Source organism: Physeter macrocephalus, chromosome 1 (genome assembly GCF_002837175.3).
Source record: "Physeter macrocephalus isolate SW-GA chromosome 1, ASM283717v5, whole genome shotgun sequence".
Lineage (NCBI taxonomy): Eukaryota > Metazoa > Chordata > Mammalia > Artiodactyla > Physeteridae > Physeter > Physeter macrocephalus.
The window spans coordinates 75,979,283-76,007,214 of record NC_041214.2 but is presented as its reverse complement, the minus strand read 5'-3'; the positions used below and the strand labels follow the sequence as shown (position 1 = coordinate 76,007,214).

Sequence of the window (27,932 nt, the reverse complement as noted above, 5' to 3'; positions counted from 1 at the left end):
GTCTCTTTTAATTAGTTTGTTATTTCCAACAATGAAACCATAAGTTTCCTTAATCAGACATCATTTCAAATATCTGTGAGCATATCTTGGGTGATTTCTAAGAAATAGCTTTGCTAGTTTCAAAAGTTTGTGAATTTGCAATTTTGATAACTATTACCAAAGTACTCAGCATAATGGTTGTACCAATTTTCACTCAATAATGATAACACTCTCATGCCCCTAATTACAGTGTTATTAAACGTTTGATATATGCTAATGTGACAGGTGAAACATGGTATATCATTATAGTTTTATTTTTTATATAAATTTATTTTATTTATTTATTTATTTTTGGCTGCATTGGGTCTTCATTGCTGCACGCGGGCTTTCTCTAGTTGCGGCGAGCGGGGGCTACTCTTCGTTGCGGTGCGTGGGCTTCTCATTGCGGTGGCTTCCCTTGTTGCGGAGCACGGGCTCTAGGCGCGTGGGCTTCAGTAGTTGTGGCGTGAGGGCTCTAGAGCGCAGGCTCAGTAGTTGTGGCCCACAGGCTTAGGTGCTTCGCGGCATGTGGGATCTTCCGGGACCAGGGCTTGAACCCGTGTCCCCTGCATTGGCAGGCGGATTCTTAACCACTGCGCCACCAGGGAAGCCCTATAGTTTTAATTTGTATTTCTTTGATTTGTAATAAGGTCAAGTGCCTTTTACATTTATTTACATTTCCTATTCTGTGAACTCCTCATATTCTTTTTTTTTCTTTATACTTCTTAGTTTCCCCCTTAGCTTTATTGAGGTATAACTGACAAACAAAATTGTATATATTTAACATGTACAATGTGATGAGTTGGTATACGTATACATTGTGAAATTATTACCACAGTCAGGTGATGAGAATACTTAAGATCTACTCTCTTAACAAATGTCAAATATACAATACAGTATCATAATTAGAGTCACCATGCTATACATTAGATCCCCAGAACTTATTCATCTTATAACTGAAAGTTTGTTCCCTTTGACCAGCATCTCCCCTTTTTCCCCCACCCCTCAGCTCCTGGTAACCACCATTTTACTCTCTGTTTCTATATGTTTGCCTTTTTTTTTAATTCCAAATATAAGTGAGATCATACAGTATTTATCTTTATCTGGCTCATTTCACTTAGCATACTGTCCTCCAGGTTCATCCACGTTGTTGCAAATGGCAGGATTTCTTTCTTATGGTTGAATTATATTCCACTGTGTGTTTGTGTGTGTATAATCTTCATTCATTCATTCAGTCAACAGATACTTATGTTGTTTCTATATCTTGGCTCCTGTGAATAATGCTGCAATAAAGGTGGTAATGCATATATCTCTTCAAGATACTGATTTTGTTTCCTTCAGATATATGTCCAGAAGTGGGATTGCTGAATCATATGGTAGTTCTATTTTTAATTTTCTGAGGACTTTGAATAATGATGTTTTCCATAATGACTGTCCAATTTACATTCCCACCAACACTGTTATCCTTTTCTCCACATCCTTTTCTCCACATCCTCACCAACACTTGTTATCTTTTGTCTTTTTGATAATAGCCATCCTAACAGGTGATATCTCATTGTGGTTTTGATTTGCATTTCCCTGATGACTAGTGGTGTTGAGCACCTTTTCATGTAGGTGTTAGCTGTTTGTATGTCTTCTTTGGGAAAATGTCTGTTTGGGTCCTTTGCCCATTTTTAATTGGATTATTTGGTTTTTGCTATTGAGTTGTATAAAGTCTCCCTACATTTTAGATATTAACCCCTTGTCAGACATATGGTTTGTAAATATTTTCTCCTATTCAGCAGATTCCCTTTTCATTTGTTGATTGTTTCCCTTGCTGATGAAGCTTTTTAGCTTGATGTTGTCCCAATTTTATTTTTGCTTTTTTTGCCTTTGCTTTGCTGTCATATCTAAAAAATAAAAAACCAATGTCAAGAAGCATTTTCCCTGTTTTCTTCTAGTGGTGTAAGGCAGGGTCCAGTTTCATTCTTTCGTATGTGGATGTCTAGTTTTCCCAACAGTACTTATAGAAGGGACTATTCTTTCCCCATTGTGTGCACTTGGCACCCTTGTCAAAGCTTAGTTGATCATATATGCGTGGGTTTACTTCTGGGCTCTCTATTTGTTCCCTTGGTCTCTTCATATTCTTTGAAGCTTTTCTCTTGCATTATAGATCTTTTTTCTTATTGATTTGTAGGAGTTATTTATATATTAAGGAAAGTAGACCTTCATCTGTGATAAGAGTTATAAAATTATTCCTAGTTTACTTTTTTTCTATATATATGTTTAGCTGTGCAGATTTTCAAAAAAAATTATGTAGTTGAATTTATCAATTCTTTTTCTGTTACAGTTTCTGAGTATTGTGTTACACTTAGAAAAACATTTCCTCCTTTAAGATATCCTATGATATATTCTAGCACTCTTATGATTTCATCTTTTATATTTAATCTTTTATCCATTTGGAACTTATTTTGGTGTTAGGTATGAGGAGTGAGTAGGGATTCAACCGTTTTCCCCCCCCAGAGGGCTTGCCACTTGTTCCAATACCACTCTTGAATTATTGAGTCTTAAAATCTAGAATGAATGTTGAATTTTTTCAAAGACCTATTAAGCATCTATGAACATGATACAATTTTTTCTCTTTTAAACTATTAATAAGATTAATTAGTTATATTAATATTGAATCTTCTTATATTTCTGTAATAAACCTTAATCATGGTGTATTACTCTTTCCATATGCTACCAGATGCTTTAGTTAGTAATATACTTGGGATTTTTCCATTAATATTCATAAGTGAAGAAATTAGACTATAGTTTTGTGTGTGTGTGTGTGTGTGTGTGTGTGTGTGCTATCTTTGTTAGATTTTGGTACCAATGTTATGCTCACCTCATAAGATTTTGAAGGACTTCCAATTTTTTCTGTGCTCTGGGTCAGAATTAATAGCATTGGGGTCAACTACTATTTACCATTTTGGTGGAGTTTCCTTGTGAAACAAGGTGAGTCACGTGCTTTGGGGATGGAGGTGAAGGTGGAAATGAAGGCAGTAGGAACGATAGGTCTTTGATAATATTCTCTTGTGCTTCTGTGGTAATGGTTTAATTAGATTTTCTATCTCAGGATCTATTTGGGTAAACTGTATTTTCTTATCTTGAACAGCATCCATTTCATCCAGGTTTTCAAAGTTTATTTGCTTAAAGTTGAGCAAAATAGTCTCTTACAAATTTATAATTTTTTTCTATACCTGCACTTTTTCCCCACTTACCTTTTTTTTTTTTTATCATAGCAAGTGTGCATTTCTATCCTTTACTTCTGATTAGATTAGTTACTATTTTTTTATTGATTTATTTTCTGAACTTCTGGACTTATTAGTGCTTCGATATTAGTTTTCTTAATTCATTTATTTCTTTTTAAAAAATCTTTACTACTTTATTATGCTTTATTTTTTTCTAACCCTTAAATTGGATGATTAATTTACGTTCACTATAATTTTCCTATAAGCCCGGCTTTAGTTAAATAAGCATCTATATTCAGTACTTTTGCTTCCTAGATATTCTGCAATTCGGTTTTGACTTCCTCTTTTCCTCAACAGTCCGTTAAAACACTTTTTTAAAAGCTCAGGGTGGTTTTAAATTTTAAGTTTAATTTTAGTTATTTATTTTATTTTATCCATTCTTGAGATCACTAGAGAATTTTATCTTGCTCTCCACTCCATTTGACTTTTTCCCCATGACTCTGCCTCGCCCACTTCCTTGCGGCTTTAATAATAATGGTCAGGAGCAGTGTTCCAGAAAGAAGGAACGCCGAGGGTCAAGGGAAGAAACAGCGATCCGAGTCCAAGAAAGGCTGAGGCCATAGCCGACCCCTCCTCGGGTGGACGCAAGGGGCGGAGGGAGCGGGGACCGCACCCCCGCGGTACGCGGACCGACTGGCCAATCGCCGCCACCCAAGCCCTGCTCTGTTCTTTGATTGGTTTTTGTGGAGCCGCCCCCACCGCCCTTCTGTTCACCTATTGCTTGGCTCTGACCTGGACGGTGGCCGGCGGAGGACAACAGGCTAGCAGAGCGGAGACAAGGTTTTGTAGTGAGCGGGACGCAGCCGCTGTGTCTAAGCGTCGGAGAGTGACGGGGCCGCAGAGACATGGCGGCGACCTCTGCGTTGTCGGTCCTGCTGGTGGCGGCGGAGAGGAACCGATGGCAGCGAGTTCCGAGTTTGGTGCTACCGCCGAGGTAACGGCGGGTGGAGGGGCGGTGGATCAGTGTCGGGGACGGGGGTGAATGGACTCGTGCGGCGTGTGAGAGGCGCTGAGGGACCGAGGGTAGAGGGGGAGGAGAGGAGGACGGAAGAAAAACTCCAGCCCAGTCCGAGGGAGGTTCTGCTTTCAGTCTCGGCATCGGGAGGGAGACACACACTTTCTTCTCTCTTCCACACATCCAGCCTTCAGCATTCTGCCCATTTTTGTGGAGTGGGGGAGGGGTGGAGCTGGGCCTGCAGTCTCCATGCTCCCCTCGCCATAGCGGCAAGAATAACGTTTGTACATCTCCTAACCATTAACACTGTGTTTTCACTGCATTCCCTCTTTGGGGAGCGTTGTTATGATCCCGCTTCTGGTGAAGTCCGAAGGGGTCAAAGACTTGCCCAAGTTTACACTAGTGGTAAGAAATGGCGCCAGGATGCTAAAGACTCTTGGAGTTCTTCCCCTTTGCTGAAATGAATCAAATTAAGAAAAGCAAATTTGTCTCCGGAGAGCTGAGAGGTTTTGTCAACAGCTTTGTACACACATTTGAACAAAGCTATCAGATGACTCACTCTAACTTACCTGACTCCAGATCAGTTTCAGATTTTAAGCTTCGGAGACAATTACTGGCAGTGAAGACACCCTCAGGTTTCCAGGTAGCAAGCTTCTTTAGCTTCCTTTGCCTTCTCTTCCCTCCTCCTCCATCATTCTGGAGACATAGTATAGCTTAGTGCTGAAGGGCACAGACTCTGAACTCAGAAGGCAGGGGTCTCAGCTTTGCTACTCTGGGTGTGTGAGTAACCTTGAGAAAGTTACTTATTATCCTCAGTGCTTCAGTTTCTTTACCTAGGAGGAGGTGATGATACTATCCCTAGAAGAGATAATACTAGTGCCTTAGACTGTGCGAATTAAATGAATTAATATTAATGTAAAGAGGCTTAAACAGAATCTGATGCATATGAATCAATCCATAGATGTAGCCTTTGCAGACTCAATGATTTGTCTTACGTTTTTTTTAAATTGCTTTGATTGTCCAAAAGTTATTGTATAGATGTAGATTTTCAGTTACTTAATTGTAGGACTAGCCCCAGAGCAAAATATGACAGTTGATGAAAGCAATGTTAGTGCTCTTCTTTTTCTCCTGATTTTTCTTTTCTTAGGTTTCCAGGGCTCTTCAGGATATTATACAGACCCATTTTCTCTCACTTCCCTCTCCCTCTCAAATCTTAGCTATTATGTATAGAACCATTCTCAAGTGGTTGTCACCCTGGAAAATGTTAGAGTTGTTAATGGCACGTAGAATTAAAATTTTATCAGTATATAGGGTGTTTACATGTCTTTTTATGTCATGATTTTGTAGTAACTCAGCAAAGAAATCTAGTCTAGTGGTGGAAATTTGAAAACGAGGAGAAACTGGTATAGAAATTATTGAATCAGGGTGGAATAATCGCATGGAAGCAACTTCTTAATGTTTTTTAAGCCATTTTAAATTGTAGTGTAGATAATGGTGAAAAATGGAATAGACCAATCAGAACATTGCTGGGATAGAAGGTTATAGTTAAGTGGTGTGTGTGTGGGAGGTGGTTGTCTCTTGGTTTTCACTGGAAAATGGCAGAAGAAAACTTTAGTTCAGCAGTGTCCTTAAAACTGAATCAGAGTCTTAAGCTGGATTTACCAAGAAGCAGCCATTTTATAGACACATTGCCCAGGACAGGCCTTGAATCTTATAAGGATACCTTATAAGATTCAAGGTAAGGGTACCTTACCTTCAGATGGGTAAGCCTATCTGAAGATTGTGATGGAAAGATGCTGTGATCCCCACCTCCCCATTGAAGATCAAGAAAGCGAGGTCAGTTGATTGGAAAGATGTGGGAAAGCAGTAGCCTCCTGAGAAAACCGTCTTGTGGAACTCAAGTGCCAAAGCTGTGGGTCTTCCCAGGACATTTTATTTAATAAAATGGAATAGAACAGGAACTGTCGAAACATAGGGGAAATTTTCTTTCATGAATCTTCTGTGTGTGTACTGGCTTGTGAAGTCAAACATAGTTTTTACTTTGGGTTCAGGTGAAAAAAGTTTGAAAACAAGCTGAACCAGATGATCTTGAAGTACCTTGGCTTTCTAATTTTCTCTGACTCCGTGGTCATTTGCCAGCCTCAGGAATGAGCCGGTTAGGTGATCTGGTCAAGGACACTTAGTACCAGGGAGAACAGCCAGAACTGTAACTTTTGATTTCTAGATTCGTTTTCTTCCCACAAAGTAAATCTTACTGAATCACTCTGTAGGCTTAAGGTTTAAATGTAACTAAAGTCATATCTAGACTTGGTTGCAAATTTTTAAAAATTGAGATTCTTTTGAGAGAACAATGACAGATCTTACATATCCTGTTTAATCATAATTCCATTTGGATTCATTTTATAGGGGATGGACTTGGAAGCGAAGAGCCATGAAGTATGCAACTACAACAGGTACTGACACCCTCTTCTATTTGGCCTTGTCTCAGGTTATGAAGTAATAAAGGGAAATGTTTAATTATTTAATGTGTGCATAATAGAATTAGTTTTTATATACTTTTGAAGTTTTGGATTTTCATAATTACTTTCTTAGTATTGAGTCAATGGTTTTCACCTCTTATGTTAAATCTCTCTTGCTTTTGAGGCTGAAATATATAGGTAAATAGTTAAGGACATTTTATATTTATGTTATTTGTTTGACCCTCTCTAGTGTATTGAATTGAAAAAGCATAAATATTATGGTCTAAATCAGTGCTTGAAAACAGTTCTTTCAAGTAGCAGGAATTTTTTTTTTTTTTCAAATAAAATGTTACATGGAGTTCCCAACTGTAAACATTTAAAAGTGTAACTTCCGTTTGACTGAGTGTAGCCCCCTCCTCCATATACATGCATGCTTTACCCTAGCACCCCTTGTGACAGCTTGGGCTCTATAGATCCCTGTTGAAAAACATAGTTTTTTGTTTGTTTGTTTTTTATAATGATGCTGAGCTTTTTTTCTTTTTTAAAAAAATATTTATTTTTTGGCTGCATCGGGTCTTAGTTGTGGCACGCAGGATCCTTCATTGCGGTGCGTGGGCTCTTTGTTGTTGTGCACAGGCTTCTCTCTAGTTGTGTCATGCGGGCTGCAGAGCATGCAGGCTCAGCAGTTGTGGTGCGTGGGCTTAGTTGCCCCATGGCATGTGGGATCTTAGTTCCCCGACCAGGGATCGAACTGGCGTCCCCTGCATTGTAAGACCTATTCTTAACCACTGGACCACGAGGGAAGTCCCAAAAAACATACTTTTAAATTATATAAAACTTTATTTTTTGAGAAAAATAAATATTATAAACTGTCAAAAACATTTATTTCATGTGTGATGTTGGAAGTGTATTTTATTTATTAATACAATAACATGTCATATGACACTGATGCCAGTGAACTGGTGCAGTATTCATTTATATTGCAAGAACCACACACCCCTGTGTACAGAGGGATAGAGGCAGTGGAGCAGAGTGAAGAAGAGCTCACATTCTGGAGTGAAGCTAACCTGGGTTCAAATCCTGGAGCTACCATTTTTTTTAGCACTATGATTTCAGGAAAGCAGTATCTCTTTCAATCTTAATATCTTCATTTTTAAAATTGAGATAATAATAATAGCCTCTACTTCATAGGATGATTGTGAGGATTTAAGTCCAAGTTGAGTCTTTAGCAGAGGACCTGGGGCATGGAAAATAGGTATTAAAGTTTAGTTATTATTAACTGTGCTTTTTTTTTTTTTAGCTATTGTAATTTGATCTTTGACATAACAAAGCATCTTTTAATTTTGTTTTAAATTGAAAAAGCTGAGTATTTATGTTAATAAGAGTATCTTGAATTTCATGACTTCTAAAGGCTTATTAACAGCTCTCCCTGATCTGATCACACTGGCATTGATTCTAATCAAGGTCAAAATAGAAAGGCAGCAGAAACTAACACACCATTGTAAAGCAATTATACTCCAATAAAGATGTTTAAAAAAAAACAAACCCACAATGAGGGGGTACTTCCCTGGTGGTCCAGTGGTTAAGACTCCACACTCCCAATGCAGGGGGCCCGGGTTTGATCCCTGGTCCTGGAGCTAGATCCTGCATGCATGACACAGCTAAGAGTGTGCACGCTGCACCTAAAGATCTCGCACATTGCAACAAAGGATCCCGCATGCCACAATGAAGATCCTGAGTCCCACAGCTAAACCTGGTGCAGCCAAAACAAACAAACAAACAAACAAACAAAAAAGGAAAGGCAAAGAAGAGAACTTGGTTTACCCAGAGAGACAATCTGCAAAAAAGACAATAGAGATACTATAAGTTAAAGTGACCCTATCTCTGCAAAGGTCTAACTGTACCCTACACAAGTAGCAACATCTACAAATATTGGACATTGAAAAGAAATGCACTGATATTAGCTAAAATGGTTATTTGAGGCTTTTTTATGCTGATTTTACCAAAACAAATGTTTATAACCTAGCTCATATCATAGAATATTTACATTTGGCCCTCTAGTATCCATAGGTCCCGCATCTGCAGGTTCAACCAGCCAAGGATCAAAAATATTTGAAAATTCCAGGAAGTTTCCAAAGCAAATCTTGAATTTGCTGTGCACTGGCAACTACTTATATAGCATTTACATTGTACTTACAACTATTTATGTAGCATTTTTTAAAAATTTATTTATTTATTTTTGGCTGCGTTGGGTCTTCATTGCTGTGTGGGGGCTTTCTCCAGTTGCAGCGAGCAGGGGCTACTCTTCCTTGCAGTGCACGGGCTTCTCATTGCAGTGGCTTCTCTTTGTTGCAGAGCATGGACTCTAGGCATACAGGCTTCAGTAGTTGTGGCACATGGACTGAGTAGTTGTGGCTTGCGAGCTCTAGAGCACAGGCTCAGTAGTTGTGGTGCATGGACTTAGTTGCTCTGCGGCATGTGGGATCTTCCTGGACCAGGGCTCGAACCCATGTCCCCTGCATTGGCAGGGAGATTCTTAGCCACTGTGCCATCAGGGAAGTCCCTGTAGCATTTATATTATATTAGGTATTATAAGTAATCTAGAGGTGATTTGAAGTAAACCGGAGGGTGTGGGTAGGTTATATGCAAATACTACACCGTTTTATATAGTATTAGTATTTATGCATCTGCGGGTTTTGGTGTCTGCAGGGGTCCTGGAACCAGTCCCCCATGGATACTGAGGGACAACTATATTTTGCATTCTCATTCCTTAATTCCCCAGTAACATTTGTGTATGGTTTTCATGGTATTTTAAACAGGACGAAACATTACCAAGGTCCTCATTGCAAACAGAGGAGAAATTGCCTGCAGGGTGATACGAACAGCCAAAAAAATGGGTGTACAGTCTGTGGCTGTTTATAGTGAGGCCGACAGGAATTCCATGCATGTTGACATGGTACGTTGTTAAAAACTGGAAGTCAAATTTTGTAAGTGATCATATTTGTTTATTGTGTCAGTATTTTACTTCTTTGTTGACGGTTTATATTTGCTAGTATTAACGGTGTCTAAGTAGGTAAATTCAAACTGCTCACTAAAAATTTATCTTGGGAACCTTTTCCAAACGTAACACCAGTGGAACTACACTGTGTGCTTAGTAGTGTAATTGACTTCTAGGCAAGGTCCTGTCTCATCAAGGATTGGTTAAAATGGTTCAGAGAATGTGGTTGACCCACAGATCACACTGTCAGTGGCGCACATCCAGATCCCTGATGTACCAGGAGAAGGATCGAGGTCAGTCTTAGCAACTACCAGTTACTGGCCAAGGGATCTTAGACAAGTCATTTAATGTTTCTGAGCCTTGACTTAACTGTAAAATTATGACCAGCGTCACCTGGGCTTTCCACACTGCCACTTTTCTCTTGAATTCTTTGCAGGGACTATCTCAAACCAGTTTTGCTCCATTGCAACCTCTGACTGTCCCTCTACCACCTATTCTCAGCAGATGATCTTGAGTCACAGAGGACGTAGAATTGAGCTTCCTGCCACAGAATCTGCTCACTGCATCTGCATCTGTCCTCTTCCCATCCAAGGCTAGTTGTCTTCCTGTGCTGTGGAGTCCTTCTCCTCTCCCCTGTTAAGAATCTTCCATTTTCTTCTTTTCTCACTGTATACTGTCACTCTAGATCATATCATCAACTCCTGTGGCTTTGCTAAAAACTTCCAAATGTCTATTTCTAGCCCAGACTTTCTTTTGAACATGATACATGTCTATCCAGCCTCCCACTCAACACCTCCACCTGGATGGGCACCAAATCAATATGTCTGAAATTGAACTCATCACCTTTCATCTGTACTGAGCATGCTTTTCTTGCAGACTTCCCTAACCCAGTAGGTGGCAACACCATCGCTCATAAAAATAATAATGCCAGAGATCTGGGAGTCTTTGAATATCTCCCATCTTCCTCCCCTCTCTACATCCTTCTCCCTTCCCCATCTAGACAATCTCCAATTGCTGTTAATTCTGCTCCTCAAACATTTCTTTCCCCTTCTTTCTGCCCTCTACCACCTGCACCTTAAGTCAAAGCCGCTATCATCTTCGCCTGGTCAAGTGCTGTAGCCTTGTATGTGGTCTCTCCCAACTTTACCCTTGACCCCCTCCCACAATATTTTCTACACTTCAGCCAGACTGATAGCTTAAAAATCAGATTTTTTCATGTTACTCCTGTGCTTTAAATGCTTTAAACCTTTTTATCATCCTCCAGATTATCAATAATTTAAAAGATGGATAGTATTCAGTGTTGGTTAATGTGGTTAGAAATTAGGTTATTGATGGAAATGTATATTAGTGACACCATTTCAAGGGATGATTAACCAGGAGCGATTAAAATGTCATATCTTTCACCCAGCCCTGCAAACACTCCTCTAGATCTCTGTCCAGAGACATACTCACACATATGTGCACCTAGAGGCATGCACAAGATGCTGCCGGCATCCGTTTGCCATTACAGCTTAAATGTCCATTTAGAGATACCTGATTAAATGAACTATGGTACCTTCATACTGTGGAACATTATGCAATTGTCATAAAAAAATGAGGTAGACGTGTGTACTAGCAAGGAAAGAGCTCTCAAGACATACTGTTAGTGAAAAAAGCAATTGCAGAAGATGACTCTAGAGTTTGATCCTATTGGTGTAAAAACAAAAACTAAAACTGTTGTATGTTTATATAAATATATTCAAATAAATAGGAATGTGGATATGGAAAGGTATGTCCCAAATTGATCATAGAGGTTATATCTGGAAGGGGTTTAGAATGAGGGAGAGGGGCAATGCCAAAGGACTCCTTTGCTTCTGTATTATTGTTCACAGTCTTTAGAATGAGAATGGATTTGTGCATTGTGGAATTAAAAGTTTAAATTAAAAACACACACTTTAAAAAGTCTCATCATGTGTCCCCTTGGGAGACAATCCAAAGCTTTAACCTCCCACAAGGCCCTCTGAAATCTGCATCCCCCTGTCTTCCAGCCACATGTCTGGTCCCTGACCCCTTATTCATTGCTCCAGCCACACAAGCCTCCTTCAGTCCCTCAAATGGGCCAGATTTCTTCCCACCCCAGGACCTTTGTATGTGTTGTTTTCTCTGCCAGTGAGGCTTGCCCCCATCTCCATTCCTGTTCCGAACTCCACCCCCTCCTCCTGTTTGCCTGGCCAGGTCCCAGGTCAAGGAGCCCCTTGACCTTCCCTCCCAGCCTTTCCCTGACCAGACTAAACCTGATCCTCTTCCTCTTACCTGCATTGTGTCCTCTGTTTTTCCTTCTTGGCCTTTATCACAGCTGTCATTAAGTGTGTGAATGTATGTTTGATGTTTGTCTCTTCCTCTAAACTTGTCCTATTTACTGATGTATAGGCAGCTTCACCTCAAAGCCTGGCACATAGTGGGCATTCAGTAAGTCTTTGAATGAATGAATCATATTGTGTATCTGGTCTGCTTCAAGGGGTGCTATGATTATATGAAAGTTTTAAGGGACAATATAAAAATAGTTCATAAATGTATAGAAGGGGTATTATCATACTCTAATAATTATATAAACTTAAGGAAACTTTGTAATTTTATTTCGTACTGTATACATCTGTTGTATATTTTGTCTCTGTTGTCAAATTGTACATTTTTGGCATTAAATACATTTAAGGTTACTATTGTTGCTAATAATAATACTGTGACTAATGCCTCTTGCCTTCTAACCCAAGGCACTTTAATTTCACTCTGTGTGTTTTATACATAAAAGTCAAGTTTTGGTACCCTCCTCCTGCGAAAGATTCCAAACTGGCTTATTTTTATAACATAGACATGAGCTGCTGCTTCTGTTTCTCAATTCTTGCATTGTTCTTAGGAGCCATCATTTTTATTTATAATAATAAGATGACCCAGCAGCAGGTCTGTATAGTGTACTAGTGTGTACCAGCTGTGCGGTCTTTTAAGCATGTAATATTCCTTCAACAGGCAGATGAAGCACATTCCATCGGCCCCGCTCCCTCACAGCAGAGCTACCTTTCTATGGAGAAAATCATTCAAGTGGCCAAGATCTCCGCTGCACAGGTAAAAGAGTCATGAAGAAATTTGCATTGCAGGGACTTCCCTGGCGGTCCATTGGTTAGGATTCTGTGCTTCTAATGCAGGGGGCGCAGGTTCCATCCCTGGTTGGGGAGCTAAGCTCCCACATGCCATGTGGTGTGGCCCAAAAAAAGAAGAAATTTGCATTGCAAAAGGAATAAGTTTTGTACAGGTTACACAAAATTACTTATTATTTACAGAACCCGTTCTCTATGTTTAGCTGTTCCCAAGACTTTTACATTTGATTATGGGATTGTTATTGTAAAGTAGGCGTGTCGCTTCTCACTCCTCAGCCACTCTACCATCTTACTGAGTCCTGTGCACTTTAGATCATTGGGGAAACAGGTGGAGGGAGGGTTTAATTACAAATTTAAATTAAGAGGGAATTCAGCTCTTCTACCTTCAAAGCCAGATCCTGGAACATCGGATTCTTTGGGAGAAATAGATGGTGCTCTAAATTACAAGGAAAAATAGAATCAAGAAAGAAATCCTTTTCCCTCTTGACTTCCCAGTCTCATTCTAAGGCCCCGATCCCTGTTTTTCTAATATCCCAGACTCAAAATTTTGCTGTTATTGTATCTGTCATCCTTCAAAATAAAATAGGAACCAACTTGTGTTGAATCTTTCTTTGAAATGTCTCCAGAAGTTGTTCTTTGTAATCACACAGCCAGACCTTATGATCTCTTATCTGGATTTCTGATTCTCAGCTGGTTTCCCTACTTCTAAATCCCTTTTGCCCATCCAATGAGTTGTGCTAGAAAGATAACTGCTAGCAGTTGTTTTTACTGCCAGACAGATGTAAGACAGATGTTTCTTAAACCCTTGTTTCATTTTACCACCTGCTCTTTTTTTTTTTCCCCTCAATAACTTCACCCCTTTCTCATCCTATTCCCCAGTGAGTAAATCTTTTGTGGTTACAAGATAAAGTTCAAACACTTCAGCCTGGCATTTAAGAGTTTCCAGTATTTATCAAAACTTATTTCTCATCGCCACTTGTTTATTATGGTTGCAAAGAACTTTTCTCTGTCTTTACACATCATGCTTATTTCTCTAGGCATTTGCTTATATTGTTACGTGTGCTGGAAATGCTCTTTTCCTCCTTCTCATATCATTCATGCGTTTATTCACTCAGCAAACATTACTTGGTCTCCTCCTTTGTGCCAACTTCTAAGCGTGTATGCAGGGACTTCCAGTGATAAAGGATCCACCTTCAAATGCAGGGGACACGGGTTTGATCCCTGGTCGGGGAACTAAGATACCACATGCCACGGGGCAACTAAGCCCATGCGCTCTAGAGCCCATGTGCCGCAACTACTGAGTCCGCGCACTCTGGAGCCTGCACACCACAACTAGAGAGAAGCCTGAGCGCTGCAACGAAAGATCCCTCATGCCGCAATGAAGATCCCGCGTGCCGTAACTAAGACCCGATGCAGCCAAATAAATAAATATTTTTTAAAAAAGCATGTATGCAGCAATGACTAACACAGTTTATACCCTGTGTCTGAAGCTACACTCTTGTAGGTGAGGCAGAAAATAAATATTGGGTTGGCCCAAAAGTTTGTTCGTAAGATGTTACGGAAAAACCTGAACGAACTTTTGGGCCAACCCAATATTTAAACGAGTAAAGAACTAATATAACTAGGAATGTTGTAAGTGGTGGGGAGAAAGTAAAGCCAGATAAGGGGGTAAAGACTGGTTAGGAAATGCTTTTAAATAGGGTGATCAGTGAAGGCCTCTTTGAAGAGGTGACACTTGAACAGGGAGCTGCCTGATTAGAAGGAGCCAGCCGTATGAAGCACTTGACGAGAAAGGTTTAGTCACATGGGACTGCCAGGACGCTGAGATGAGTATAAGCTTGTGTTCAAGGGACAAATATATTCAGTGTGGATGGAGTTAAGGCAATGAGGGGCTGTGTCATTCAGGATCCAGTTAGTAAAACTGAAATTTAATTAGATATTTCAACAGAGGGAGATTAATTTAGGGATTAGTTCCACCAGTGTTAGAGGACTAGAAGAGAAAAAAGTATGTTGAAATTCCCTAATGATAAAACTACAGATATTGATAACGACCCCTTGGGCTGGGGAAGAGGTTGGAGGAAGGACCTTCTGCAGCTCTTGCTCAGTTCTCTATGGAGGGGCCTTGTCTGGCTGCAGGGAGCATAATGAGGCTGGTTCTGGAAGTTCCAAGAAATACTAAACACGGGAACTGCTGCTGCCCAGGGTGGAAGAACAGGAAGCTTCCCTGGCTTCCAGTTTCCCTACAGTGACCCCTGCTGGTGAAACCTGATAGGAAACCAGCTGGCAAGAACAGTAATTTGCAGGGCCCTGTCGCCAAACTCAGTATGGAAGGTTGGGTTTGGAGCTGGAAAACCAACTGACACAGGAGGAAAGTGGTAGATGATGAAGCTGAGAGTGGTAGAGGCAGCATCATTTAGAACATTATAGGCCTTAGTAGGGAGTTTGCATTTCATTCTAAGTAGCTATTGGAGGATTTTAAGCAGGGGAGGGAGGTGATCTGATTTATATTTTAATAAGATCATTGTGGCTGCCGGTAGGGAATAGGCTAGTGGGATGGGGCAAAGGTGGGGTGATAACAAACACAGCAGGCAGAATAATTAGGAGTCAATTGCAGTAGTCTTGCCCTTCACTAGCACTGGAATTCCTGCCTCTTACAATTACTTTCATGACTCTAGTCACACTGATGTCTCCCTTTTCTTTCAGCATTTGCTTTCCTGTTCCAGTCATCTTTATACTTAATTAGCTATTTTCTTGTTTAACAATTTTAATGCACATCATGACTCCTCAACTCAATTGTGCTCCGTTTAAGAGAAGAACCCACAACTGAGACTTATTTTCTCTACCTCCTAACATTCCCATGACCTGGCACAGAGGGTCATTAATTTGAGTTAATGAATATATGCGGTTGTTTTGTATTTATGTGTTTCTGCATCTATGTTCTCTTCTTTAGAATCAGAGTTTCTAGACTGAACAATGTAGGCACTAATTTATACACACAGATATTTAAAATATGCTTGTTTCTAAAGCTTTTTAGTTATCATTTGGAGTAAAAGGCCCTTAGGAATCCAGGGACTTTAACATAATTGTCACTTTGTATTTATCGCATGTTTGAGCTTACATTAGACAGTATTATTACCGCCATTTTACAAATATAAAATGCACAGGATACGTGATACCCAAAATCATCTAGTCTCACTACTCAAAGTGTGGTCCATGGCATCATTTGGCAGAAATGCAGCTTCTTAGGCCACACTCCAAGCCCACTGTAATTTACATTTTTATGCATAATTTGCATTTTTTCAAGGTCCTCAGGTGCTTTGAAAGCAAAAGTCATCTCATCACTGAAAGAGAAAGAATTAAACAAAAGTATTCTGACTCTCAGCCCTATTACCTATTTCTTTACGTAACGACTCTAGCAAATTTATGATATGTTAATTCTGGAGAATTTGTGAACTCTATCTGGATTAGTATTATGTTAGATGTTATGTAAATAACACAAACAATGAGAAAAGAGTAAATAATTTTCACACATTTTGCCTGGATATTCAAGATTTGAGGTGACTTGCAACATTACAGATAGTGGTTAAGACTAAGATAAAAGCAAAAAATAAGTAATATGGGACTATATTGGGGCATCGTGGTTGGAATTAAGTCAGAAAGCTTAGGCCAAGGAAAGCTTCTTTAGTTCTTCCTGGCAGCCCTGATCAAAAAGGAAATTTGGTGGGTTACAGTTTACGGGGCTCTTTAACAAGAGGATATTTACCAATTAAGGGAGCAAACCTTGCCCTCACTTTGACTTGGAAGAAGAATCATATTGATCCTTCTAATAAAGCAGCGGTCCCCAGCCTTTTTTGACACCAGGGACTGGTTTCATGGAAGACAATTTTTCCACAGACCGGGTGCTAGACGGGGGGATGGTTTGGGGATGATTCAAGCACGTTACATTTATTGTGTACTTTCTCCCCACTGGTAACCACTAGTTTGTTCTCTATATCTGTGAGTCTGCTTGTTTTTTTTTTTGGGCCACGCAGCACGGCTTATGGGATCTTAGTTGCCCAATCAGGGATCGAACCCGGGCTCCTGGCAGTGAGAGCACCAAGTCCTAACCACTGGACCACCAGGGAATTCCCTGCTTCTTTTTTGTTATATTTGCTAGTTTGTTGTTGTATTTTTTAGATTTCCTCATATAAGTGATATCATAAAGTATTTGTCTTTCTCTGTCTGACTTATTTCACTTAACATAACGCCCTCCAAGTCCATCCATGTTGCTGCAGATGGCAAATTTTCATTCTTTTTTATGGCTGAGTAGTATTCCATTGTATGCATATACCACATCTTCTGTATCCAGTCATCTATTATGGGCACTTACGTTGCTTCCAGATCTTGGCAATTGTAAATAATGCTGCTATGAACATTGGGGGTGCGTGTATCTTTTCAAATTAGTGTCTTTATTTTTTTCAGATATATACCCGGGAGTGGAATTGCTGGGTCATATGGTAGTTCTATTTTTAGTTTTTTGAGAAACCTCCATACTGTTTTCCACAGTGGCTGCACCAATTTACATTCCCACCAACAGTGACAAGTGTTCCCTTTTCCCCATATCCTCACCAACATTTGTTATTTCTGTTCTTTTTGATGGTAGCCGTTCTGACAGTTGTGAGGTGATATCTCATTGTGGTTTTGATTTGCATTTCCCTGATGATTAGTGATGTTGAGCATCTTTTCATGTGCCTGTTGGCCATCTGCATTTCCTCTTTGGAAAAATGTCTATTCAGTTCTTCTGCCCATTTTTCAATCGGGTTGTTTGTTTTTTTGATGTTGAGTTGTATGAGCTGTTTATATATGTTGGATATTAATCGCTTATCAGTCATATCATTTGCAAACATTTTCTCCCATTCAGTAGGTTGTCTTTTAGTTTTGGCAATGGTTTCCTTTGCTGTGCAAAAGCTTTTAAGTTTAATTTGGTTCCACTTGTTTATTTTTGCTTTTATTTCCTTTACTTTAGGAAATGAATCCAAAAAAATATTGCTGCAATTTATGTCAAAGAGTGTTCTGCCTGTGTTTTCCTCTAGGAGTTTTATAGTATCCAGTCTTACATTTAGGTCTTCAATCCGTTTTGAGTTTATTTTTGTATATGGTGTTAGAGAATGTTCTAATTTTATTCTTTTACATGTAGGTGTCCAGTTTTCCCACCACTTATTGAAGAGACTGTCTTTTCCCCATTGTATATTCTTGCCTCCTTTGTCGTAGATTGATTGACAAGTGTGTGGGGTTTTTTTCTGGGCTCTCTATCCTGTTCCATTGATCTGTGTGTCTATTTTTGTGCCAGTAACATACTGCTTTGACTACTGTAGCTCTGTAGTATAGTCTGAAGTCAGGGAACATGATTCCTCCAGCTCTGTTCTTTCTCAAGTTTGTTTTGGCTATTTGGGGTCTTTTGTTTTTCCATGTAGACTTCTAAATGTGGCCATTTTAACATAGGCGTTTTTATAGATGCTAGAGTAAAGTTTACACTTGAGCTAAATTTATGGTGATTTGCCTGGTAACATGGCTGTATGGAGAGAATCTAAAAGATGTAATGGTAAGCACGCTCATTAGGCTAGTCCTCTTGACAGTCAGTTTTCTCAGGCCTTCTCTGGCTGGGAAAGAGGTAGTAGTAGTAAGTGCTGGCTGAAGATTAGAATCACTGAGGAGCCTTTTAAAGAGAATGTTGATACAGTACTGTGGGAGGGGCCTAAAGTCACCTGGAAGGGAGCTTTATGCTCTCTGGTGAAATGCTAGTGATTATTTCTTGAGCTGAGTGTTGTCTACACAGGTGTATTCAGTTTATGAAAACTATGTTTATAAAAGCTGTATACTTATAATGTGCACTTTTTTGTAAGTATATTATTCTTTAGTGAGAAGCTTTTGCCAGACTTTACTTATTCCCTTAGTTATCTGGATTAACTCCTGAACATGAATGTTTTGTAAAAGTGCTCCAGTTTCTTTTAATGTGCCACCAGGAATGAATAACTTTGTTCGAGATGTTTCAAAATCACTGACAAGTAACTTTAATGAATATAGCAAGTTATTTAACTAAATACTGGTCATCTATGTGGTTGACCAAAAGGAAATCCAAATGTTATAAGAATCACAGATGTGGGTAGGAAATTCTTGGTAATAAGAATTTGGAAAAAAAAAAGAATTTTTGAGGGAGTTCCCTGGTGGTCCAGTGGTTAGGATTCCAGACTTAAACTGCTGGGGGCCCAGGTTTGATCCCTGGTCAGGGAACTAAGATCTTGCAAGCCATGCAACGCGGCCAAAAAATTTTAAATGTTAAAAAAAAAAAAAAAAAAAAAGAATTTGAAGAGTATGGCTTGTCCCCTCCACCACGGAAAGGACACATCTCATTTTTGCTGAAGACAGAGCTAATAACAGCAACAACTTTGGACCTGTGCATATGCTTGAACAAGCACAGAGCAGAATAGACACAAACTAAAAACATGGAAGAAATTATTTTGGCAGAGATTTAAGGGTAGGAGATGATGCCAGTTTTCTGTCTTTATTGTTAAAGGCATATTAGTCCTATGCGATGAACAATCTAAACAGGCTTACAATCCTGTGATCCACCAGGGTGAATTGGCAGCTAGATACATGCCTGATGGCTTGGAATTAGCCCGCTGGTAATAGTAATATTGTTAGATTTCCTTTTTAATCCATTCAAATGCTCAAGGATACTGTGGTTTGGATACATTAAAGTGTTCACCCTAAGAGAAATTAGTTAAACTTCTTGAGGCCATTCCCATAATGTGTTTGAATATTATTTTTTGCAAGGAGACAGCTGCTTTTCTTCTTAGTTATGAAGGGAGAGTATTTATCTAGTTAATCAGGGTTCTGTCAAATTAAGTATCTGTTCCAAAAGAAGGGAGGCTAGCAACCAATACTTTGAAAATGAAATTAAGGAAACAGTTACATTTGTAATAACATCAAAGAAAATCAAATACTTAGTAATAAAGTTAGCAAAAGCAGTTCAAGACCTATGTACTGAAAACTAAAAAACATTGCTGAGAAAAATTAATGAAGACTTGTACATGCATGTTTATAACAGCATTATTCATAATAGCCCCAAACTGGGAAAAATCCAAATTAATAAAAAACAAAATATGATATATCCATACAATCTGTAAACAAATGTGCTATATTCATCCATGTTGTGGCATGCATCAGTATTTCATTTTTCGTTTGTGGGTGAACCACAGAAAATTATGCTAAGTTTAAGAAGCCATACATATAAGGCTACGGACTATATGGTTCCATTGTGTGAGACTTCTAAAAGAGGCGAAATTATAGAGAGAAAAAGCAGGTCAGTAGTTGCCTGGTTTTGTGAGCAAGGATTAATCATTTATGCACATGGGTACATAGGAACTTCTGGTAGAAGTGTTCTAAAACCGGATTATATTTATAGTCCACTTATAGCACAGTTGTATAAATTTGCTAAATTCATCAAACTGGAAATGAGTGAATGTTATGCATTGTAAAGCATACCTTTAAAAAAGCTGTTAAAAAACCAGGGAGGACTGGGATGTAGACCTATTTTACTTTGCCTAATATAAATAGTATTTGACATTTCATGAAAAATGACTAAAATTAAACTTTGGTTTAAAAGGAGCAAAACTCCAGGCTGACATCAAAATGTGATTATTTAGCATTTTATTCACTATCTAGCATTTTGCTGTTTGCTGTCACTAAGATGTGGGTTTTTCTATTCACATGAGTTTCCCAGACATCTGAAGCTTACTGCTTTTATTTTGAAATGTTCTTTGGACATAACTATTTTGATATAGGGTTGGATAAGCTTTTTATTTTTACATTCTCTTGGTTATAATTAAACATACTTAATTATTATTTTAAAAGAACAAAAATGCCCTCAGAACTATTGAAGTTGGAGAGTTGCCTTATTCCTCACTAAACCATTTAAGCCTTTTTGCTTTCCTCTGTTTCCTCCCTTTTCACTGCCAGCATGTTTCTCTTAGCAGTCTTGCTGTCATTCAGTTACTGATTTTCCTCTTCTGTGACCTAGAAAGCCAAGTAAATAAATTTCTTAAAACTCTGAGTAAGTTGCAAGTGATTAGGTTAAAATATGAGGGGGGTCCTCTTTCACTGAAGTATATATAGACTTTAGTACTCTATGAACTTTTATTTACTTCTTAGCTTTTTTTCTGGAAAGGTAACATTGGCAGATAGTGACCTGAAGCTAAATGAGTTAGTATTACGGTAGGGTGCTCTTTTCAGCTTTTGGGTACGTGGTTTCAGTTCTAGGCCAGCTTTATATGGAGACACTGCAAACAACCGCCCACTCTCCTTACCACTCTGAAGCCCTTTACTCCTACTTGCTGATATTACTTGACATTTCGTATATATTGGGCTGGCCAAAAGTGTCATTCGGTTTTTTCTGTAACGTGGCTCTAGTAGCACTTAGTTGTCTTTAACTTCATTTGAAACAATTTTGTTAGATTGTATGTGACAGCTGTCATATCAGCGTGCATTTAAAAAAGAAAAAAGCAACATTTTCGGTATATTATGCTTTATTATTTCAAGAAAGGTAAAAACGCAACTGAAACGAAAAAAAAGATTTGTGCATTGTATGGAGAAGGTGCTGTGACTGATCGAACATGTCAGAAGTGGTTTGCGAAACTTTGTGCTGGAGATTTCTCGCTGGACGATGCTCCACTGTCGGGTAGACCAGTTAGTTGATAGCGTTCAAATCGAGACATTAATTGAGAACAATCAACATTATACCACGCAGGAGACAGCCGACATACTCAAAATATCCTAATCAAGTGTTGAAAATCATTTGCACCAGCTTGTTTATGTTAATCGCTTTGATGTTTGGGTTCCACATAAGTTAAGCAAAAAAAACCTTCCTGACCATATTTTCGCATGTGATTCTCTACCTAAACGTAACAAAAATGTTCAGTTTTTAAAACAAATTGTGACGGGTGATGAAAAGTGAATACTGTACAATAATGTGGAACGGAAGAGATCATGGGGCAAGTGAAATGAACCACCACCAACCACACCAAAGGCCGGTCTTCATCCAAAGAAGATGATGTTGTATATATGGCGGGGTTGGAAGGGAGTCCTCTGTTATGAGCTCCTTCTGGAAAACCAAACGATTAATTCCAACAAGTACTGCTCCCAATTAGACCAACTAAAAGCAGCACTAGATGAAAAGCGTCCAGAATTAGTCAACAGAAAACGCATAATCTTCCGTCAGAATAACGCAAGACCGCATGTTTCTTTGTTGACCAGGCAAAAACTGTTACAGCTTGGTTGGGAAGTTCTGATTTATCCACCATATTCACCAGACATCGCACCTTCGGATTTCCATTTATTTTAGTCTTTACAAAATTCTCTTCATGGAAAAAATTTCAATTCCCTGGAAGACTGTAAAAGGTACCTGGAACAGTTCTTTGCTCAAAAAGATAAAAAGTTTTGGGAAGATGGAGTTATGAAGTTGTCTGAAAAATGGCAGAAGGTAGTGGAACAAAAGGGTGAATACATTGTTCAATGAAGTTCACGGTGAAAATGAAAAACGTGTCTTTTATTTTTACTTAAAAACCAAAGGCACTTTTTGGCCAACCCAATACCTAAAAGAATTTAAAGCAGGAACTCAAACAGGTATTTGAACACCAGTGTTCATAGTGGCATTATTCACAATAGCCAAAAGATGGAAACAATCCACACGTCCATCAACAGATGAATGGATGAACAAAATGTGGAATATACCTGCAGTGGATCATTATTCAGCCATAAAAAGGAAGGAAATTCTGATACATGGATCAACCTTGAAAAACATCATGCTGAATAAAATAAGCCAGAGACAAATGGACAAATATTGTATGATTCCACTTTTATCAGGTATGGAGAATAGGCAGATTCATAGAGATGGAAAGTAAAATAGAGGTTATCAGGGAATGGGGATTACTATTTAATAGGTATAGAGTTTCTTTGGGGGATGATGGATGATGGTAATGGTTGCACAACATTGTGAATGTACTTAATGCCACTGAACTATACACTGAACAGTGGTTAAAATGGTAAATTTGATGTGTGTATTACCATAATGAAAAGAAATATAGATATTTCTGGTTTGGGTAAGGCTTTAGAACTTTAGTATTAAAGTTCTAAAGAAACCTCTCTTTAGAAACATATTCTGATAGAGACCATAGTATACCTATCACCAGTATAGGGAGAGGCCTCCCCAGAGGAAGATTCCATCACCTGCATCAGAGTCTGCCAGCGGAGCACTAGAAGGTTTATCCTTTCATTTCTCCTTTCTAGGCTATCCATCCGGGATATGGTTTTCTCTCAGAAAACATGGAATTTGCCGAACTGTGTAAGCAAGAAGGAATTATTTTTATAGGTCCTCCTTCATCAGCAATTAGAGACATGGGTATAAAGAGGTATGAGTTTATACCTTTTAAATACAGCCATAGGAAGACTAATTGAAATGGTTCGTTTTAACTATAATAGACATGTTAATTATACCCTTTTGTCATCATAGGCAAAAGTTATTTATTTGCCACTACAGTGAGTTACAGAAAATATTCAACTAATTAGTGTTTCTAATCAATATGTTAATCAGTTTGGGGGGATTAAAAACAAGGTTGGATGAGCTACCACATGAAAACTGGATTGAGAAAACTAATAGATATTTTAACATTTGTATTAATATTTGTCTCAGACTATAGTACTTTTACCTATGGAATGTTTTATTTTTAAAGTTCCATTGTATTTTATAGACTAGGAAGTATGTGTGTTTCTCTTGTATGAAATAATTCATAGATTTGGGGCATCTTGGTTTTTTTATTCTAAAGCACAGCCAAATCCATCATGGCTGCTGCTGGAGTGCCTGTTGTGGAAGGTTATCACGGTGAGGACCAATCAGACCAATGCCTGAAAGAGCATGCTAGGAGAATCGGTTACCCCGTCATGATTAAAGCCATCCGTGGTGGAGGAGGAAAAGTAAGATTGTGCATGCTCGTGTTTTCCATTTTGGGCTAGTCTAATTTGTTTTACTTATGTTGTAGTCGTAACTATCTTTCCATCTTAGGGTATGAGGATCATTAGATCCGAAAAAGAATTTCAAGAGCAGTTAGAATCAGCGCGGAGAGAAGCTAAGAAGTCTTTCAATGATGATGCGATGCTAATTGAGAAGTTTGTGGACACACCAAGGTGGGTTCAGCTTTTTTTTCTGACTCAAATTTTTTAAATTAATTAATTTATTTATTTTAGGCTGCGTTGGGTCTGCGTTGCTGTGCGTGGGCTTTCTCTAGTTGCAGCGAGCGGGGGCTACTCTTCGTTGTGGTGCGCGGGCTTCTCATTGCAGTGGCTTCTCTTGTTGCAGAGCACGGGCTCTAGGCGCCCGGGCTTCAGTAGTTGTGGCACGTGGGCTCAGTAGTTGTGGCTCGTGGGCTCAGTAGTTGTGGCTCGTGGGCTCCAGAGCTCAGGCTCAGTAGTTGTGGCGCACGGGCGTAGTTGCTCTGCGGCATGTGAGATCTTACCGGACCAGCGATCGAACCCGTGTCCTCTGCACTGGCAGGCAGATTCTTAACCACTGCGCCACCAGGGAAGTCCTCAATTCATTTCTTGTTGATGGAATTTAGAGTCTTTTCAAAATAAAAAAAAAATTCTTGTAAGAAACTAAGCTTTATCTTACAGATAAAGCATCATTTGAGATGCTCAGAAGATGGTAATAGTTAGCCAAATTGAATTGTAAGTGATATGTTAACAAATATACTAATAGGTCACCCTTATATTGCACTTAACCATGTGCCAGGTTCTAAGTATTTTACATATACTAAGTAATAATCTTGCTATCCTTCTATTTCTAGTCTAATTCCTGCAACAATCCCATTAGGTGGACCCTGTTCCCATTTTTCAGGTGAAAATACTGAGCAACAGAGTGGTCATCTGACTTGCCTGAGGTCTCCCAGCTGGGAAATGGTGAAGCTGGTATTTGAATCCAGGCAGTTTAACTCCAGAATTCACACTCTAAGTGACCACACCGAACTGCTTCTCTGGGTGCCACTATAGCAGATACTATGTGGCTTTCTAATTTATTTTATTATCAGGAATTTTATTTTTATGTGTATTGCTTAAAATAAGATATTGATTATAAAAACTTCTTATTTCATAGATTTTGTGTTAAATACAGACACACACACACACACACACACACACACACACACACACACACACACACACACATATATATAAACCTGTAAGTCAAGTGACTTTATAGAGAAAAATTCATTTGGGGACCATGACCAGAGAGAGATTTACCTTGAAGGTAATGAACTAAAGCTTCAGGCCCTTCTCTTGCATGAACCTCTTTGAAGATCCTGTACCAAATTTTGTACTCATCTTAAAGTGGGCTCCCAAATTGTTTTTGTTTCAAGCCCTACAAAACTTAGAACTGTCCCTGAGCATGGCACAGTAATTAAATTCATTTAGAATGTGATAGTTACAAAAAACAAAAAAGTCAGTCTCAAAATAGGCCAGTTGATTAGGAGAGCACAACGTATGCCACCTATTAGTGGGAAATAAGGCAAAAATGGAGGAAGTTCTAAGGTAAATTGAAGGTTCCTTTCCACAGTATCTTTCAGAAAAGGATAGGCTAACTATCCACATTGGCATACTCTTGAGTTAAAATTGTCGTGGAGACATCAGCTAGGTATTTCAGTGACTGTAACTCAATGCCTGCAACATTTTTGAAGATGTAGATTCTTTACTTGTGAAATGTTAGCTAAATATTACCTCGCATTGTAATTTATACTCTCAATACCTGGGAAGCTCCTGGGAATCAAGGACCTGGTAGTTTCTTTCTTTTTATTTTCCCATATATATTACCTGGCATTATTTTCTTCATGATAGGCATCAGTAATATTTTTTTAAATATATAAATAATATGAATACATTACAAACTTGGAAAATACAAGAGATGGATAACAAAGTCAGTCATAAGCTCATTCTCCTAATATAAGTATTAGCATTTCTACATATTACTCTTCTGTGTTTTCTAGTAATAACATTTCAATATCATGATAATCACTATTTTATATTCTGCTAAATAATTATCTCTTGAGTTAATGGAGTACCAGAAGATTGTTAAGGTGGTGCTGATAACTGAGAAAAGTAGAAATCAAAATGTATTATATAATAAATCTGATCAGAACTGTTGAGCTTATCTGAAAGGTTGGGATAGGTAACAATCTTCAAAGTGTACTATTTTAGAGAATTAAAAAGAAATCAGATTCCTTCCTCACTTCATATTCAGTGCACATTCTAGAGGGATTAAAAATGTGGGAGGGTATCATGATCCCTGTTACAGATGGAGAAGCAGGGCCAGAAGGTGAAGTATCGACCAGTTCTGAGAGTCACGTCTGCCTGCCGATGCCTGTCTGGCTGCTCCAGGGCCTCCAGTAACTGAACTTGTATAGCACCTTCATGAGCAGAAGACTCAGATCCAGCTCCTGACCTAACACACACATGAATCATGAGACCAGGACCCATTTCCCAGGCATGTGACCTGGGCAGTTGCACAGGGCCCTGAGCTCAGAAGGGTCCTTATTTGGTTTAATACCCCGTGGAGGCATCTTAAAATTCTTAATAACATTTTAAAAGGGGCCCTGCATTTTCATTTTGCAGTGGATCCATAAATTATGTAATGGGTCCTGCATGTGACTTTGGATGAGAAAAGGAACAGATGAGATGAGGAAATCTGGCTGGGTTAGCCACAGAGGAAGCAGAGGCCAGGGGTTGTGAGGGCCCTCGGTTCTCAGCAGATCCCTCCATCCCCTGCTTTGAAAGGAAACAATGGCTCCTGCTTAAGAGGCTTCACCTCCCCAGCCTTTTGGGTCAAGCAGATTCTGCATATGAGTCATATCATATGATGTTTGTCTTTCTCTGTCTGACTTCACTTAGTATGATGGTCTCCGGTTTCATCCATGTTGCTGCAGATGGCATTGTTTCGTTCTTTTTGGTGGCTGAGTGATATTCCATTGATAAATGTACTGCATCTTCTTTGTCCATTTGTCTGTTGATGGACATTTGGGTTGCTTCCATGTCCTGGCTATTGTAAACAGCACTACAGTGAACACTGGGGTGCATGTATCCTTTTGAACCATGTTTTTCTGTGGATATATGCCCAAGAGTGGGATTGCTGGATCGTATGGTAGCTGTATTTTTAGCTTCTTAGGGAGCCTCCATGCTGTTCTCCATAGTGGTTGTGCCAGTTTACATTCCCACCAACAGTGCGGGAGGGCTCTCTTTCCTCCACACCTTCTCTAGCAGTTACTGTTTGTGGATTTTTTTGATGATAGCCGTTCTGACCGGGGTGAGGTCATGCCTCATTGTAGTTTTGATTTGCATTTCTCAATTGCACTGTTTTTTGTTTTTTTTCTTTTGTGGTATGCGGGCCTCCCTCTGTTGTGGCCTCTCCCGTTGCGGAGCACAGGCTCCGGACGCGCAGGCCCAGCGGCCATGGCTCACGGGCCCAGCCGCTCCGCGGCATGTGGGATCCTCCCAGACCGGGGCGCGAACCCGGTTCCCCTGCATCGGCAGGCGGACGCGCAACCACTGCGCCACCAGGGAAGCCCAAGCAACTGATAATTATTGATCATCAGTAATTATGCCTGGGCCTGGACATAGGGTTTTAGATGGATGAGTTAATACAAGCAATACCAACAATAATTTTACGAGGCAGATAGTAATATTGTCCTCATTTTACAAAAATGAAAGTGAAGCCCAAACGGCCATGGCCCACGGGCCCAGCCGCTCCGCGGCATGTGGGATCCTCCCAGACCGGGGCGCGAACCCGGTTCCCCTGCATCGGCAGGCGGACGCGCAACCACTGCGCCACCAGGGAAGCCCCAATTGCACTGTTTTTATGTGAAAAAGGAATGGGCCTTTTTTTTTTTTTTTTTTTAATCTTTGGGTAGAAACTATAGGGAGGTCTATTTTAGTTAGATCTTTGTAACACAGCAGGTGAGGGAAAGTTTTGCGAAGGTTTTTAAAGACAGTTGAGAGAGGGGGAGATGTTTCCAGAGGGTTGTG

General features: G+C 39.4%; 1 protein-coding gene and 1 non-coding gene across 4 annotated transcripts in view; both read left to right on the top strand.

Moving 5' to 3' along the window:
- Window positions 1–4,058: 4,058 nt before the first annotated feature.
- Window positions 4,059–27,932, top strand: part of MCCC1 (methylcrotonyl-CoA carboxylase subunit 1) — a 62,981-nt gene continuing 39,107 nt past the window's right edge. For 2 of the 3 annotated variants that reach the window (XM_024124369.3, XM_028491543.2), the window contains exons 1-7: window positions 4,059–4,224; window positions 6,652–6,698; window positions 9,524–9,660; window positions 12,706–12,801; window positions 23,157–23,278; window positions 23,693–23,840; window positions 23,929–24,050. In XM_024124369.3, the coding sequence (XP_023980137.1) occupies window positions 4,136–4,224; window positions 6,652–6,698; window positions 9,524–9,660; window positions 12,706–12,801; window positions 23,157–23,278; window positions 23,693–23,840; window positions 23,929–24,050 (761 nt within the window). In that variant the 5' untranslated portion in view covers window positions 4,059–4,135. The remainder of the gene's footprint in view (window positions 4,225–6,651; window positions 6,699–9,523; window positions 9,661–12,705; window positions 12,802–23,156; window positions 23,279–23,692; window positions 23,841–23,928; window positions 24,051–27,932) is intronic. The other variant, XM_028491541.2, reaches the window with a different exon arrangement.
- Window positions 19,031–19,103, top strand: TRNAL-UAA (transfer RNA leucine (anticodon UAA)). Its single transcript has one exon. It is a non-coding gene; the product is annotated as a tRNA-Leu (tRNA).